Genomic DNA, 18,246 nt, shown 5'->3' on the forward strand with positions numbered 1-18,246 from the left:
TGGTGAGGACTAGTATTCAGAACTGGGTTGATAACACCAGTATTTTTGTGAGGGTCAGAGGTGTCTTTTAATGGGGAAGTCATGATTCAGCAACGTGCTTATGTATTACAATAAGGTATTAAATTCACCGAATAAACAAGATGCATAGACAGTGGTGTATTTGGATTTTTCAAACACCTTTGATAGACTGCCACATGACAAGCTAATAACTAAACTAAAACAGATGGGATTAGATAACAAACTAGTCAACATTACTGTTTTAATGTTGCCTGGCTATGGTACAGGTATCAGCAGGTTGTGTATAGAGGGGTGGTATCCCAAAAGAGAAACATCACTTGTGGAGTGCCCCAGGGATCTATTTTGTGATGTCATAATGTCATTATCTTGTATGTTAATGATATTGTGGCCATCATATCTGAATATGTGCAGCTGTTTGCCAATAATGCAATGTCGGGAAGGGCTATGAGAAGTGTAGCAGAAGTTGTGACCTTTCAAGAGGATCTGAATAGACTATGTGAATGGGCAAATTAGTAGTGCTGGCAATTTAATGTTGCAAAGTGCAAGATCTTGAAATTTAGTAGGCAAGGTTGGAATACAGAGTATACAATCAATGAAGAAATTTCAGAGGAGATGAAAGAGATGAGAGATCTGGAAGTGATGGTGGACAGAGTACTGAAGTTTAGAGTCATGTGACTAAAAGTGCAAGAACATCCCAACGGATGATGCAATATTGAGGAGGACATTGAAATGCAGAAGTAAAAAGGTTGTGATTCCCTTATATAAGGCTTTGATCTGGCCACTTATGAACTACTGTGCATGGTTTTCAGGGAATAAAGATGTATTGGAGAGGGGTCCAGAGTACGTTTACTAGGTTAGTGTAAGGTCTATGGTATGTCAGATATGAGGAGAAATTCAGGGAACGCAACATACAGAGCCTTGTGAATAGACAAAGAAGAGAGAGGATATGATTGAGACATATTGGTGAGGGGATTGTTACTATATTAATGTGAAGAATATATTTCATAGAGTAGAGGGAAGCAAAGGTAAAACCCGCACCCTCTTTATACAACAACTTTCATCCCAGGAGAGCAGGGGTGTGAGAAGCAGGTTCTTTGCATTGAGAGTGATTGGTGAGTGGAACATTACCTGAAAGTGTGGTGAATGCAGAAACTGTGAAAAGGTTTAAAGCACATTTGATAATCTTTTGCATTAGAGACTATAGACTCCCTACAATGAGTCCTTTGACTCCATGGAGGTTAGATATTAATAATAATATTAACAGATCCAGCACTCTCAAATTTCTTGTCCTCTCTATAACATACTGTTTCAGGTAATTATTCCTTAGGGGACATGGCAAGATGGAAGTGGAATTTATATGGTCACCGAGCTGAAGAATGCCAAAATCTCTCCTCCCTTATTTCTGGTACTTCTGGCATTCATGTATATGCATTTCACCATCACCTTGGACCTACAGTTACCCTTGTGTGATGTCATTACCAACCTGTTTGAATCTGAAATTTGTGAAATTGCATTCATCACTGCATAATCATCCTGCATTCACATCATTTATCCCACAGGTGGACAGACACATGCTTGATTGCATCCCCCCCCCCCGCCGAACATCTCTAGTTACTCTGGTTTTGTACTTCCAAACTCTCCTTAACAACAGTTTCTCCAAACTCTCACTAAACAACACTTTCTACAAATATTTAACTTCAAACCCATTCAAACATAATCTGTTAGGCATAGGCATGTTCTTTCGTTCATCAAATTCATTAACGGCAGAAAGACAACAGTGTGAAACATATGAATGTCTGGAAATACTTTTAATGGGATTATAATGATCAAGTGTATATAATAAACAACTAAGTTATACCAACTAGTTTCACCAACTAAGGCTGTTGGCATCTTCAGGGTACAATGTAAGGCACTAACATGTTAAAAACTGTTACAAACTATAATCAACTGATTCCAATTATATTAAACAAAGAACAGAGCGCATACAATACATTCATAGAGTGTGGATGATATCACTTGTTGTTATTTAGGAACGTTCTATAGTTGGCATTATATAATTCAGTTCTGGCAAGTTGAAGGATCTGATAAGGGTCTTCCAGATCACGGGCAAGATTAGTCCTTGGTTCCTGTTAAGGTTTTGTATACAGCGGGCAACTGTTGTGGCTTCTTTAAAAATTCGGGAGTGGAAGTCCTCCTCCATGTAAGGAATTGTGCTTCTATCCCACTCTATGATATGGTTCGTTCTTGAGAAATGAAAAGCTAACCCCGATTTTTCTTCTCTGTTATTATTGACGTCACCTATGTGTTCTTTTTGCCTAATTTCAAGGCTCCTTGAAGTTTGGCCGATGTAATTCAAGCCGCACGAGCAGGGTATGTTATAAACTCCAGCATATTTGGAGAAAGGATGGCTATCCCAGATCTCAAACCACACATCCATAATTCGGATACTTATATACGAAATTTGCAACGTTTCGTTGAGAAACTGAACAACATCTCTATCTCCAATACGGATTTACTCGCCAGCCTGGATGTTACATCTCTATTCACTAACATCCCTGTGGACGAAGTCATCAACATTTTAGGAAGTTTGCTCCCACAAGACATTACTTCGCTGTTCCATCATTGTTTAACATCAAAATTTTTCTTATGGAATAAAACCATATATCAACAATTGACTGGCCTTGCAATGGGCAGCCCCCTCTCTCTCTATCTTGTGCTGATTTCTTTATGGAGGATTTTGAAAGTAAAATCTTAACTCAAACAGACCCTAAATCCACAGTATGGTGGAAATACGTGGATGATATCTTTATCGTTTGGAACCACACAAAAAAGGACCTATTCGACTTTCTTAACAAAATCAACTCTCTACCATACAATCAAATTCACTCTAGAACTTGAAAAAGATAACCAATTATCATTTTTGGACACTTTAATTAAGAAGCTTCCGAATGGTGGTATCAACTTCTCAGTTCACTGCAAACCTACCAATACAGGACGTTATTTACATTTCACTTCCTGCCACCACATTTCTCAGAAACTTAGTATTGTACACATGTTGAAGAACCGTGCCTCTCTCCTTACAACAGATCAACAAGACCTCCAGGAAGAACTATCCCTGATATCCACCAACCTCACCATGAATGGATTTCCTTGAAGACTCGTCCACAAGATACTTTTCTCTGAACCCCGACAAAGACAACAAGATGATGTACGTTATATTTCTACCATCGTCATTCCATACTTAGGGACAGTTTCCAATAAGATTGCTAGACTCCTTAGACCACATAAAATAAGAGTGGCCTTTAAACCCACAGAAACAATTAGACAATTCTTAAGATCTCCAAAAGATAGCCATCCTTTCTCCAAATATGCTGGAGTTTATAACATACCCTGCTCGTGCGGCTTGAATTACATCGGCCAAACTTCAAGGAGCCTTGAAATTAGGCAAAAAGAGCACATAGGTGACGTCAATAATAACAGAGAAGAAAAATCAGGGTTAGCTTTTCATTTCTCAAGAACGAACCATACCATAGAGTGGGATAGAAGCACAATTCCTTATATGGAGGAGGACTTCCGCTCCCGAATTTTTAAAGAAGCCACAACAGTTGCCCGCTGTATACAAAACCTTAACAGGAACCAAGGACTAATCTTGCCCATGATCTGGAAGACCCTTATCAGATCCTTCAACTCGCCAGAACTGAATTATAGTGCCAACTATAGAACGTTCCTAAATAACAACAAGTGATATCATCCACACTATGAATGTATTGTATGCGCTCTGTTCTTTGTTTAATATAATTGGAATTGGTTGGTTATAGTTTGTAACAGTTTTTAACATTTTAGTGCCTTACATTGTACCCTGAAGATGCCAACAGCCTTAGTTGGTGAAACTAATTGGTATAACTTAGTTGTTTATTATATACACTTGATCCTTATAATCCCATTAAAAGTATTTCCAGAACTTTTTGGTCAAGAAAATTAAACGTTTTTTAATATGAATGTCTGTTTACATTATGAAATAATGTTATCAATGCAAAAAAATCTAAAGCAAATAAATCAACTAGGAGAAAATACAATTACAGTTGACCCTTGAACAATGTGGAAGTTAGGGGTGCCAACCTCCCTGCATTGTTCGGAAAATCCACGTATAACTTTTAGCTCCCTAAATACTTAACTACTAATAACCTACTGTTAACCAGAAGCCTTACCAATAACATAAACACAATCAATTAACACATATTTTGCATGTATGTATTATATACTATATTCTTACAACAAAGTAAGCAAGAGAAAAAAAATGTTATTAAAGAAAATCATAAGGAAGTGAAAATGCATTTACAGTACCGTATTGTACTGTATTTGTCGATACCGTAAGTTTATGTCGTCTGTTTACAAGATGAACTGTATGTCTGTCAGCACCTACATCAAAATTATTTTATACGATACAAAACACTGTAGATATTATACGTATTACTAACATTAGACATCAAAAATGGAAAGATAATGTGAAAAAGAAATGCTTCGTATTTATTTACAGGTGTAATGATTCATGCATTGATAATGAAGAAGCAGTGATATTACTGCTTTATGGTATTCCTAATGTAATCGATATGATTACTTCATGATAACCTAGCCAATAACACTAATGAATGAATCATTACAATATTTTTTTATTTTATGATAATTAATTTAACTAATTAACAAGTTATTTTATGCAGTTATGATTTAATACTGCATCTTTAAGTTTGTTTTAAGTTTCTCTCGAATTGCGAATGGCCATACATGGGTCTGTAAGTGTTTGTGTGCATAAGTGTTGAAAATTCTAACCTTTTTATAATAGATTAATATCTATTTTACATATATAATACATATATGTATATAATACATACATAATACTAAAATACATATATTTTATGCATTCATGAAATACCTACCTTTTTTTAATTTGTTTGATATTTCTAAGCTAGGTATTTGAAAAACTCGCAGAGTATGGTAATTCTCTCTCTTGCATTTTTTCACTTTCCATAATTGTTTCATATTTTCCTTCCAAAATCTGTCCTTCATGCTCCTTAATGTCTTTGATCCATATCCTGGCTCTGTTGTATCTCTCTCTCAAATTTTTTCTACTCATCTACTAATTCATGAATTCCTTTCCATAATGGCTCTACCCTCATTGTTTCACCTTTCCTTCTAGAACCTGCCTCGTGCTGCTCAGTGTCTCTGACTCATATCTTGGCTCTGTTGCATCTCTCTCTCTCTCTCTCTCTCTCTCTCCTTTCTTTCAAATAAACAACAGCAGTCACTTCTAACATTTAACGTTAAATATGCATCTCCTTTCTCTTAAAGCATTCCAATTTATATTTATTCCTCCATACATTCATGAATTGCAAACCTTTTTTGCCTCAAACAGTTTAGTGATCATACCATTTACAATCTTTTATATTACCTACCTTCCCAATTATACAATGATTCCTTCACCTATCCCAATGTCCTGAATGTCCTTTCAACACCCATATTCTAAGATTTCAAGTCACTTGCATCAATAACCACTAGTAACTCCATATATTCCCATAGCATCAAATATTGATTACATAGTGCCACTGAGAAAAAAAAAAAACAGTGCTACGCACTTACTGAAAATAAGAGCCAACAATAAAAGAGTGCTATGCACTATTTTATCCATCATGCCTCCGACAATGGACTTTCTTTCAAAGCCACTCTATTATTATATAACACAACAGTACTTTTTCCATGCTAACTCTTAACTCACTCTGTCTTTCACTTATGCACTCAAATTCTTATGATTTAAACACAGAGAAAGATGTTGGAAGTTTATTTTTCACTTGGTTAGACTATAATAAATTTAGTTTAATCCTTTATCCAAGTGTAAGCAAACAAAGTTTGCACCTGAAAATAAGTAAATATGACCTCTCCTATTGCTTCTGCCTTAGTATCTCCACGTTTGGGTCTGCCACCCACTGACGAGACCTCATTAAAGGTCGAAACCAGTCTGGGTAGTGGCCCCTTCCCTTAATATGCATAGCAATCTAACAGATAAGCTTAGGTGTTGATGGTTATTCATGACTTATTTTTCACGGTATTAACAATACCACACACACTTTTATCACAAAGATGTTTTATTAATGCTTATATTTCGCTGATTTTCAACTCAGCATCATCAGAGCACAACACACTTGTATACGTGACAGTCAGTGAGTGAACCAGTATAATTTCAAAAGACAAAAGATCTAAAGTCCTATTTTTGGCGCCCTCTAATGGAAAAAAAAAAAAAAAAGGAGCTATCCAGGAGTTTTTTTTCTTAGGATAACAGTCTCCCAAATTTTGGCAAATTAATGCAACCATATTTGTTAAGGTTGGGAGAATTCTTCAAAGCCATTGCTGACTCAAAAAATAATCTTTCAGATCTATAACGACTCCTAAATAGCACATTCGTTTTCCTCCATCTAATCCTGTGTGAAGGAGTGTCCAAAGCATGGTCTGCCAGTCCCAACTTGCCATAGTAATAGTAGCGAATGTATCTTTCATGTTCTTCCAGGCGGATGTTCATTGATCTTCCTGTTTGCCCATAATAAGCCAAGTCACAGTCACAGGGGACTTCATACACTCCTGAAGATATTTTTAGGACCAAAGGTAAAGGGTAAAGTTTATCCTTAGGTGAGCAGATCAGAGTTGCCAGCTTGACATGAAGTTTGAAAGTGGTGCGAAGGCCATGTTTCAACAATACTTTGGCTGTCTTTTCCAATGTACCTCTGATATAGGGAATAGAAATGGTCATGTTGTATTCTTGTATATTAGGGGAGGGCAGAGTAATAGGCCTACGTAGTATTTTATCTATTTTGTAGGGATTGTAGCCATTGGCTAAGAATGTATGGTGCAGGTATTGGAGTTCAGTGGTCAGAGCTGTATCGTTAGAACAAATGGCTCTGGCTCTGTGTGTAAGTGTTTTTAAAATGCCATACTGTTGGACTGGATGATGATGTGATTGTTTATGTAGGTATCTTCCTGTGAGTGTAGGCTTTCTGCAAATAGAAAAAGATAGTGATCTATCTGAAAGGCGGGTGACTAATGTGTCAAGAAATGGTAAACAGTTATTTGATTCTTTTTCTACTGTGAAGTGAATTTTGGGGTGTTGGCTGTTTAAGTAGGTGACAAAAGCATCCAAAGTGTCTTGTCCATGGGACCAGATGGCAAACACATCATCTACATAGCGTAACCACACTTGTGGCTTGTATGTAGCTGTGGTAAGTACTTTGTTTTCAAAGTGTTCCATGTAAAAATTTGCTAACGGGGGAGAGCAGGGGGGATCCCATAGCAGTACCATTAATCTGCTTGTAGAATTTTCCTCCCCATGTAAAGTAACCTGTATTCATGGTAAATTGAAATAATTCAAAAATATCTGGGGGAAATTTAGACTTGATTAAATCAAGTGTCTATAAGTGGTACATTGGTAAATAAGAAAGTGACATCGAAACTAACCATTATGTCTGAATCTTTTAGGATTAGATTTTTAACCAGTGTTTTGAAATGAATTGAATTTTTAACAAAGGTAGAGGAGTTGCCAGTAAAAAAAGGGGGGGGGCAAGCGACTTGGCTAAATGTCGGGCCAGTTTATATGTGTGACTATCTATGCTATCGACTATGGGGCGTAGGGGGGATATTAGTTTTGTGGATTTTTGGTAATCCATAAATACGGGGTGGTTTAACATGAATTGGTTTTATTTTCCTGATGATTTCCTTGGGCCATGATGTCACTTTTCTGTTTTGTTAATACCGTGAAAAATAAGTCATGAAGATGCATAGCAGTATACATGTCCGTAAGGAGATGTGCTTTGCATTATGGGAGATACTGAGACAAGGAGTGATGAAAGCTTGGTCCACCTTTGCTCGGAGTTGCCCGGTGTTGCACTACCTTACCTCAGTCCTGAAGATATTTTTAGGACCAAACTTTGTTTGCTTACACTTGGATAAAGGATTAAACTAAATTTATTATAGTCTAACTAAGTGAAAAATAAATTTCCAACATCTTTCTCTAAATCCAGAGTAATTCAATAATAAGGTGGTACACCTGTTTTCAACTCCTATAGGTAAATATGACCTCTCCTATTGCTTCTGCCTCCCATGCTGGATATATATGAGAGGCTCTGCTTGGGGTAGGTTTTTGCCTATCTCTGAGTAGAGCCACTGCTGAGATTATGGCTCTGTCTGGTAGTGGTGGGTGAGCCTGCCACTGGGTAGAGCCAATGCTGAGAAGTTCTTCTTGGTGATGGGGTGAGCCTGTCACCGAGTAGAACAAAGCTGAGTTGGGCGATCTTTCAGGATCGTCTAATTTTTAGAGAGGTCTTTACTTAAATACACCTCAATAAAGGTCGAAACCGGCCTGGGTAGTGGCCCTTCCCTTAATGCATAGCAGTATACATGTCCACAAGAAGATGTGCTTTGCATTATGGGAGATACTGAGACAAGGAGTCATGAGAGCTTGGTCCACCTTTGCTCGGAGTTGCACTACCTTACCTCATTCCTGAAGATATTTTCAGGTATAAACTTTGTTTGCTTACACTTGGATAAAGGATTAAACTAAATTTATTATGATTTAAACACAGATTTGACTTTATATGCTTTATTTCACTCTTTATCTCCCAGACTTTTTTTATAGTTGTCATTGTTCACATTTGCTTTTTTTTTCTTCTTCATGTTGTTCTCTTTCTTCAAAGATTCCACTTTATCATTGCACTTATCACTCAGCTTCTAATACTTTCTTCTGCTGGCCTGGTTGGCCGAGTGGCTAGCATATCTGCTCCCGAACCAAGAGGCTGCAGATTCAAATCCTGACAAGGGCAAGGATGTTTGTGATTGTCCTACTGACCAATTACCATATGTACTGCTGTGACCTCTGTCCTGGCACAGTATGACCTTTGATGTCTTTGTGACATTAAAAAAAAAAAAAAAAAACTAAATCTCTTCATTCAACCTTGTAGTCAAAATTTCTTTCACTTTTTTCAAAGTACACATAAAACAATTTTTGTAAAGCATTCTGAAACATATTTTTTAAATTTAAAGCAGCTTTTCATACTGATTCAAATTTTTAATTTTCTTGTGCTCACACTCACATATAGGCAGCATTTTGAAAAAAAAAATCCTCCTCTTTGCACACGGTATTATACAATAAAAGAAAAAAAAAGAACCATCTGTGTGACCTGGCACAAAAGCTATTCCTTATTATTAACCAATTAAAAATAAATAAATAAATAATAATTTTTTATATCATTATATTATTAAAGAAAGTTAAATGTCTCAATAATTATATGTCTATATTCTTTTTTTTTAATATACATTCTTAGATAATTATGAGTGCATCTTCAAGAATTATAACCACATTAACTCTATTTTTTTCTTTTTTTTTATACTTCTTATTTCTGGAAGTTACAGAAAAGAAATACTATATATGATAAATTTATACCATTTGTCATTTTTACAAGATGAAAGTCATAAATTATTTATAAAGAAATATACCTTCACATTCTTTATGTTTGCATACTCTTTCTTCTCTATCTGTTTCTAAACAAGATAAGCCTCCATGTAACGGTTCAGGATTATTGCACAGTCTGGTTCGAATCTCTATTCCTGTTCCACACAATACACTGCATGGTTCCCACAAAGACCATGGACTCCACTGTCCATCAACTTGAAATAAATATTTTTGTTCTTAATTTCAGTATAGTGCTATAAACTTTATACTATATAGTATTTAAACATAATTAAATTATCTTATCAGAATATATATATATATATATATATATATATATTGATGAAGAATTGAATGACTAGAACCGAGATTTAAGTAAAAAGGTTTTAATATAAAAACACTACTAGTTTCAGCCTATAACAGCCTTCATCAGGTGACATTATAAAAGAAAGAAAGAAAAAATCAAAAACACTAAACACTGATGGTTAAAAGACTATGAACAACATAGAGAGTCTCTATACATAATTAGCATGAAAACATTGTAGTTGTATTTAAAGATGTTCTTTTGTTTGTTGCATTGTTGGAAGAGTGCATGCTTGCAGCATTTAGTGAACGCCAGTACATGATTACAGCTGAATGACTATCTGGGAGGTTGTAGCTCAAGTTATTATTTAGATGAACAGGATTGAAGATGATTTCTCTAGATTCCACGATTTTTCTCTCAAGTTCATCATTGCAACGGAAGATGTTAGTAGATTTTTCCCAGCAGACTTTGTGACTTTGATTTTCATCATTAGGATTAGCCGAGAAAAGGATATGACTTGATAATGCACTGGCTCGTTGTCTCTTGTAAGTAATGTCCCTTATGTGTTCTTCCATACGCAATTCGACAGATTTGTCTGTCTGCCCAAAATAAGGAATATCACAATCACACAATATTTTATAAACACCAGGGTATTTGAGTTGATGATGACAAGGTTTTGGGTGGCTTATTAAGAAACGGATCTTTGGAAGTGGAGTGAATAAGGTTCTGATATTGTATTTTCTTAGAACTTTTGCTAATTTATGTGAAACTGTACTTATGTAAGGAATAGATATATTGCCTTTGAATCTATTTGTTTCTTCTGAGTGATGTCTAGGAGGATTAAGAAGGAATTTTTCAATAATTCTCTTGGAATATCCATTAACTTCGAAAGAAGTTTTCAGATGATTTATTTCTGTAAGAAGTTCATTTGGGTCATCCAGAAGAGAACGGGCTCTATGTCCCAAGGTAGAAATTATTCCAAGCTTATGAGGAGGGAAATGAAATGTTCGCTTATCTCTATGGTCTCTCCATCCGTTAATTCCTCGCATATATGGTGTTCCTAAAATCCATAAGTGGCTTACTGACTGAATATGATCCATTGTGCTGAAGTTCATTCTACCAACTTGTTCAGAAGGTTTTTATTGAATCAAATCTTGTTTCTGATCTATTGGTTATAATTCTAGTGAAAAGCTTATAAATGTGGGATAACAAACTAATTGGTTTGTAGTTTTCTAGTTTTACTTCCTTTTTTTTGCAGTAAAATAAATTTTGCATCATTCCATATTTGGAGTGTTTCTCCTTTTTTATGCATTTGTTGAAGAGGATTTTCAATTCTTGTTTTAGAACATTCCCACCTTCCTTAATCATCTCTATTATTAAACCATTCTCTCTTGCGGCTTTATTGTTTTTCATTTGTTTTAATGCATTTTCAATTTGAGAAATTTATAATGGAGGTATTGTCATAATCCATTTTTTCTGTTGATTTTGAAATTTGCTTTCCATCTTCACTTTTATACAGATTCATGTAGACATTTTTTGCTTCTGTGATTTCTTGGTTGCTAAATAATTTTTTTCCATTTTGGTCTTCAAGAGCTATAATATTCTTTCTTCCAGATGAAAGATTATTTTCTTAGAATTCTGAGGTTTCTATTTTCATCAATAATTGTTTTGGATCATATCATTTTCTATTTTCTTAATATCTTCTTATATATTTATCCTTATTGCCTTATTTATTACTGTTATTTTAATTGTTCTTCTTTTCCCTTCTGCAAACAATTGTTTTCTCTTTTCAATGAGGTTTATTGTTTTTTCTGATAGTTTCCTAGTTTAGCTCCTTTTGAAAAATGCAATGAATACAACCTTCCTCTTCACATAGACTTCATAGATTTTAAAAAAGCTTTTGATTGTATAAAAACGTCATCAATAATAGAAGTCCTTAGACATTATGGCATTGAAAAACAATTTATTGACATAATAAAATATATCTATAAAAATAGATATGGTATGGTATTGAAGAGACAGAAGTGATTCACAGTGGAAACAGCAGTAGCATGAGAGATGAAGAGAGAATGGGAGAATGCAAGAGGAACAGAGAAATGGGGGTATCTCAGGTGAACAGGGAGATATCTATTGACCACTTGATAGATAACTATCTCAGACAGCAAGTAAAGGAGGACATGCAAGGATTGAGAGTTCTAGATCTGAGGCAAGAGATGAAATGGATGCGGAATGAAATTAAGAAAATTCGGGTAAAAACTATTAAAACTAATAATGATGGCACGAAAGGGTTAACGAAAGATGAGCGAGTGGCGTTGCATGGTGTCTCCATTATTAAAGATGTGCTGGATGATAGGATGCACAAGGTATGTTTTCCAGGTATGTTTTAAAATGAGTAGAGTGATTGAGGCATAGGATATGAGGCAGGAGCGAGCAAAAGAGTTAATAGTTTAAATAGGTATGAATGATTTGACAGAGGACAAAGAGCATGTCAGAATGGATATCAGGAGGCTGATTAGAAGGATAAAAGAGAATAGTGTGATAGGAAGGGTAGTCAGTATGTTGCCTAGGTATGACTGTGGTGAAATGGGGCGGAGAGCAAGGATTATGAATGATATGCTGGCTGAAATGTGTGAGGAGATGAGAGTATAGTTTGTTATTGTGTGGAAAGAGTTTGAGGGACGAAGTGGACTGTATGGGAGCGATGGACTGCATTTGAGTGGTTATGGTGTGAGTCGCTTGGAGAGACTGCTGCTGAAAGGTAGAGAAGTGAGGAGAGAGAATGAATCAGATCAAGAGGAAAGTGATGTGGAAGAGCAGGAAAATAAGACATGAGAGATTGAAGAGGTGATTATGAATGGGGAAGTGAGTGGTATGAGTATAGAAAATGAGAGAATGGGTGTGCAAGAGGAGCAGGGAAATAAGGAGGCTCAGGGTGGACAGGGGTACACAGCGAGAGAAAGATGGATGCTCCAAGAGGAGGTGAGAGCATGTGTAGACAGGAAAGGAATGGGATGACCTGGGATCAGGGGGAAATGGTTGGAATTGCAGGGGGGTTCTAAAATGAAGAAGCAGAAAGGGAAATGGTCCCAGTCGAGCATGGAGAGATCACATCAAGTGAGTGGTATCAGTGGAACTATCTGTAGATCCAGAAATGAGCCTGTTGTGTTAGTATACAAATGCAAGAAGTATAAGAAACAAGGCAGATGAAATGGTTGCACTAATTGTATCTGTTCACTCAAAGATTGCCTGAATAAGTGAGACATGGTTGTAAGAGTATGGCATCCTTACAGGAATAAAGATGGTAGGGTATGATGTGTTTTGTGAGGATAGAAGGGAAAAAAAGGGAGGGGGGGAGTGCTATTGATGATAGGGAAAGAGTTATGTCCATACTGGGTAGAGATGCAGGAGGGAAATAGTGCCAATCATCTACCAATTGGTTTTGAGGCAGTATGGTCTGAGATAGAGGTGAATGGAATCATATACTTGGTGGGATGTTGTTATAGACCAGGTAATGTGGATGGTGGTGATAATGAAATGTATAATCAAATTGGCCAAACAAATAAGAAAAGGGTGATCATTATGGGTGATTTTAACTATGGCAACATAGACTGGAATGATGAGATAGCAATTGGAAGTAAAGAAAATGAGTTTCTTGAGTTTTTGAGGGATAACTACCTCAGACAGTATGTAACAGAGGACACACAAGGATTGAGGGTCTTGGATTTGATCATCTCATCAGAGGATGTAATTATAAATGAGGTGTCAAATCATCCATCAATTGGTGAGAGTGACCATGAGGTGATTACCTGGGTGGTTGCCAGCAGTGTGAGGACCTCTGTGAGAAGAGGGTATATGTGGAACTACAAGGGGGGGGGGGGATGATTATGAAGAGTTCAGGAGACAGCTTGAAGGTGTAACATGGAATGAGGAGTTAGCTGGAAAAGAGATTAATGCAGCTTGGGGTATTTTCAAAAACTGTCTAGTAGATGCAATGTTTAAATGTATTCCAAGGGTGAGAAGGTTAAATAAGGTAGGTGTGAGATGGATGAATAAAGAGATTAAGAATGCAATACAGAGAAAAAGGGCATTGTGGAGGCAGCATAACAGTAGTGGAAATAACCAATTTCATGAGGTCTACAAAGACCAGGCAAGGAGGGTGACTTGGTTGGTGAGGGTAGATAAAGAGAGGTATGAACAGCAGTTAGGTAATGAAGTCAAAAAGAATCCTAAGGAGTTCTTTCGATATGTAGACAGCAAAAGAAAGAATGATTATAGAATGATGGCATTGATTGGAGAACATGGCATAAAGACAGCTGTTGCAGAATGTGTGGTGGAGATACTTAATGAGCAGTTCATAACGGTTTTTCAATCTTGTGAATGTGACTTCATGAAGAGATTGAGAGCAGTTGATGATGGGGTGGAGAGACTTACTAAGTGAGCAAGAGATGTATGGGGAGTTGAGTAAACTAGATGTTAATAAGGCTGTGGGACTTGATAATATATCAACATGTATTCTGAAGGAATGTGCCAGGGAGTTGACACCTGCCTTGACATATTTTTTTAATATTAGTGTTGCACTCGGTCAAGTTCCTAAGGAGTGGAAGGAGGGCAAGATTGTGCCACTTTATACAGGAGGTGATTGAACTCAAGCATCAAACTATAGGCCTATCTGTGTGTATCAGGTGTTGTGGTTAAGTTGTTGGAGAAGCTTGTGAGAACTAGGATCCAGAGTTGGGTTGACAACAATGGTATTATCTTTGATGGACAGCATGGATTTGTTAAAGGGAAGTCATGTTTTAGTAATCTACTTACTTATTACAATAAAGTGACTGCTTCCATGGACAGAGGAGAAGAATAAACAGTAATATACTTGGATACTGCAAAGGCTTTTGATAGAGTACCTCATGATAAGTTGACAGTCAAACTAGAGCAGATGAGGTTGGATATTAGATTAGTGCATTGGATTGGAGACTGGCTATCAACAAGTTATGTATGGGGGAGCAATATCCAGGAAAAGGAAAGTCACTAGTGGAGTGCCTCAAGGGGGTCTGTTTTGGGCCATTACTGTTTAACTTGTATATTAATGATATTGGTGAAGGTTTGGATGGAGATATTCAGTTGTTTGCAGATGACGCAAAGTTGGGACGAACTATGAAGAGTAGTGAAGATGTTGTGGCCTTAGAAGAAGACTTGAATAAATTGAGTGATTGGGCACGGAAATGGGGATGTGAGTTCAATGTTAAAAAATGTAAGATTTTAAAATTTGGAAAACAAAGATGGGATGCAGAATTTATGCTTGGTGATGATATATTGTTGGAGGTGGAGGAAATAAGAGATCTGGGGGTAATAGTGGATAAGGATCTAAAATTTAGGGGACACATACCCAAAATTGTGAAGACAACACAAGGGCTTCTGAGAATGATACGGAGGACACTGATGTGTAGAAGTAGGAAGATTCTTGTTCCGTTGTATAAGGCTTGGATTAGGCCAAACGTGGATTATTGTGCCCAGATTTGGTCACCTGGTTTTCAGAAGGATGAAGAGATGTTGGAAAGGGTCCAAAGGTGACTGGCTAAGGTAGTTTCTGATCTCTAGAATGTCGAGTATGAGGAAAGATTGAGAAGATGTAATCTGCAGTCTGGTGGACAATTGGAAGTGGGGAGATATGATAGAAGCTTGCAAGTTGGTAAGGGGTTGTTATAGGATCAATGGTGGAGAAGTTCTACAGAGAATAGTAGGAGATCAGGGGAAAACCAGAGGTCATCCCTGGAAACTGTATAAAGAGGGTGTGAGTAGGGGAGTGAGAGGCAGGTTTTTTTCATGTAGAGTTGTAAATGATTGGAATGCCTTGACTGAGAATGTGGTGTCTGCAAGGAGTTTGAGTGTGTTTAAGACATGGTATGATGAGCTGTGTGTATGATAAAAGAACCTCCCAGATGAGTCTTGGGGTAATAATAATAATAATAATAATAATAATCATAATTTCATCAGAGGATGCGATTGTGAGAGGGGGTTTCCCACTTTCCTTCAGTAGGTGAAAGCGATCATGAAGTAATCACCTGTGTTGTGGCTAATCATATACAGATTTTTGTGAGGAAAGAATATATGTGGAATTATAAGGCTGGCGATTATGACAAGCTTTAGGAGACAGCTTAGAGCAGTAACATGGAATGAGGAGTACAGTGCTAAGGAAAATGCTGCTTGGGAACTGACAAAGAAATGCATAACAACATCAATGTGTGAATGTATTCCAAAGGCCAAAAGGCTGAATAACGTAGATGTCAAATGGATGAATGTGGAGGAGCTTAAGCATGAAATGTGGAAAAAGTAAGTACTTTGGAGGAAAAACAAAGATGAATAATGGTAATAAACAGTTACATGAAGAGTATAAATAACAAGCAAGGAAACTCAGTTAGTAAGGAAAACAAAAGTAGAGTATGAGAAGAAATTGGCAAATCAGACAAAGAAAAACCCAAATGAATTTTTTTAGATATGTGGCAAGTAAAAGAAAGAATGATTGTGGTAAGATGAAGTTAATTGGTGAAAGTGGTAGAATCGTACATGTTGGAGGTTTAATGGAATATTATCAGCACTGAGAAAGAATTAAAACTAATTTTAATGCTTCCAATATTTCATCTCTGACACAGAGACATCTTTAGGGATTACAAAAAACTTTTTTTAACAACACACACACAAATACAATACAATAGAATAGTGAGTGAAACTAAAGTCCTATCTAGGTGAGTGGCAGGTTTTTTTCATGCAGAGTTATGAATGATTGGAATGCCTTGCATGAGAGTATGGGTCTGCAGAGGGATTTTAGTGTGTTTAAAGCATGGTATGATGAACTGTGTGTTAGATAAAAGGACCTCCTAGATGAGTCTTTGACTCCATGAGGTCTTGGGTAATAATAGTAATAATAATAATAATATTATTATTATAAGGCTCAAGGACAATAGATGGACAAAAGTTATACTGGAATGGTGGTCATATAAAAGTAAAAAATCAGCTGGAAGACCTGAAAGAAGATGGTCAGATGATATCAGGAAATCAATTGGAACTCTGTGGCACCAACAAGCTCAGGATAGAAATAGACGGAAAAAAATTGGGAGACACCTATAGTCGGAAGTGGCTATGAAAAGGGTTAAAAGAAGAAGATTATAATTAACATCTGGCTTCCATGGAGTCAGACACTCATCCTGGGAGGTACACATTATCACACACACACAGCTCATCCAACTGTGCCTAAAATTGATTCAATGTGTCGACATTCACAACACACTCAAGAAATGAATTCCACTGACTAACTACTCTCCATGCAAAAAACCTGCTCCTCACACTTTCCTTATACAGTTCACAGCAATGGACTCTTGTTCTACCCTCCCTTTCCAATTCTATGAAAAATCTCTTCCATGTCAACCTGATAACAACCCCCGACAAGCTTACGTCTGGATTGTACCCCCCATCTTCCTCCTGTTCACAAGGCTTTGCAATTTACATTGCTCCATCTGTCCTCCTACTCCGCATTCCAAAGACCACTAACCACCTTCTTTTGATTGATTGCCATACAACAAGTTGGTAACTAAACTGGAACAAATGAGACTGGATGATAGATTAGCGAGTTGGATAGGCAACTGATTCTGATAGGTATCAGTGAATTGTATATGGGGGGGGGGGTATCCCAGAGTAGGAAAGTTACTGTTTGTGTTATAGAGCGTCATCTTGGGACCATTATTATTTAATTTGTATAATAATATTCGGATAGGTTTAACTGATGATATACAACTGTTTGCAGATGATGCAAAATTGGAGAGAGTACTGAGACATCAAGCATATATTGTGGTCTTACAGAAGGACTTGAATAGATTCTATGAGTGGGCAACAGTATGAAACTATCAGTTCAATGTTACAAAGTGTTATGTTTGAAATTTTTTAAGCCACAATGGGATGCTTAGTATACACTTGATGGGGAAATTTTTCATAGGTAACATCGAACAAGTTGCGATGTCATCATATCCAATGATGTCAATATTGCGGAGGACCTCAATGTGCAGAAATAGAGAGGTTCTGGTTCCATTGTATAAGGCCTTGATTAGGCATTGTGTGGATTATTGTGCACAGATTTGGTCTGCTGGTTTTCATTACAATGAGGATACATTTAAAAGTGTTTGGAGAAATCTGATTAAGGTGATATCTGGTCTTTGTGATGTGGGATATGAAGACTTATTGAGGGAATGCAATTTGCAAAGCCTTGTGAATAAGAGGAAGAGAGGAGATATGATTGAGAAATTTATTGGCCAAGGGTTGATGTGGAAGAAAATTTTTCAAAGAATGGGGGATAGAACAATTGGACATTCCTGTAAGCTGTATAAGTAAGGTGGATTAGGGGCATAAGGAGCAGGTTCTTCGAATGGATAGTGGTTGGTCAGTGGAATGCATT

General features: G+C 36.7%; 1 protein-coding gene across 1 annotated transcript in view; it reads right to left on the reverse strand.

Annotated features, from left to right (window-relative positions):
- Window positions 1–18,246, reverse strand: part of LOC150104032 (hemicentin-1-like) — a 792,930-nt gene that overhangs the window by 468,399 nt on the left and 306,285 nt on the right. The window contains exon 17 of the mRNA XM_090396385.1: window positions 9,550–9,720. Coding sequence (XP_090252511.1) covers window positions 9,550–9,720 — 171 coding nt within the window. The remainder of the gene's footprint in view (window positions 1–9,549; window positions 9,721–18,246) is intronic.

The sequence above is a fragment of the Typopeltis vanoorti genome, chromosome 8 (genome assembly GCF_054136105.1).
Source record: "Typopeltis vanoorti isolate ZY-2024b chromosome 8, IOZ_Tvanoo_1.0, whole genome shotgun sequence".
Classification (NCBI taxonomy): domain Eukaryota; kingdom Metazoa; phylum Arthropoda; class Arachnida; order Uropygi; family Thelyphonidae; genus Typopeltis; species Typopeltis vanoorti.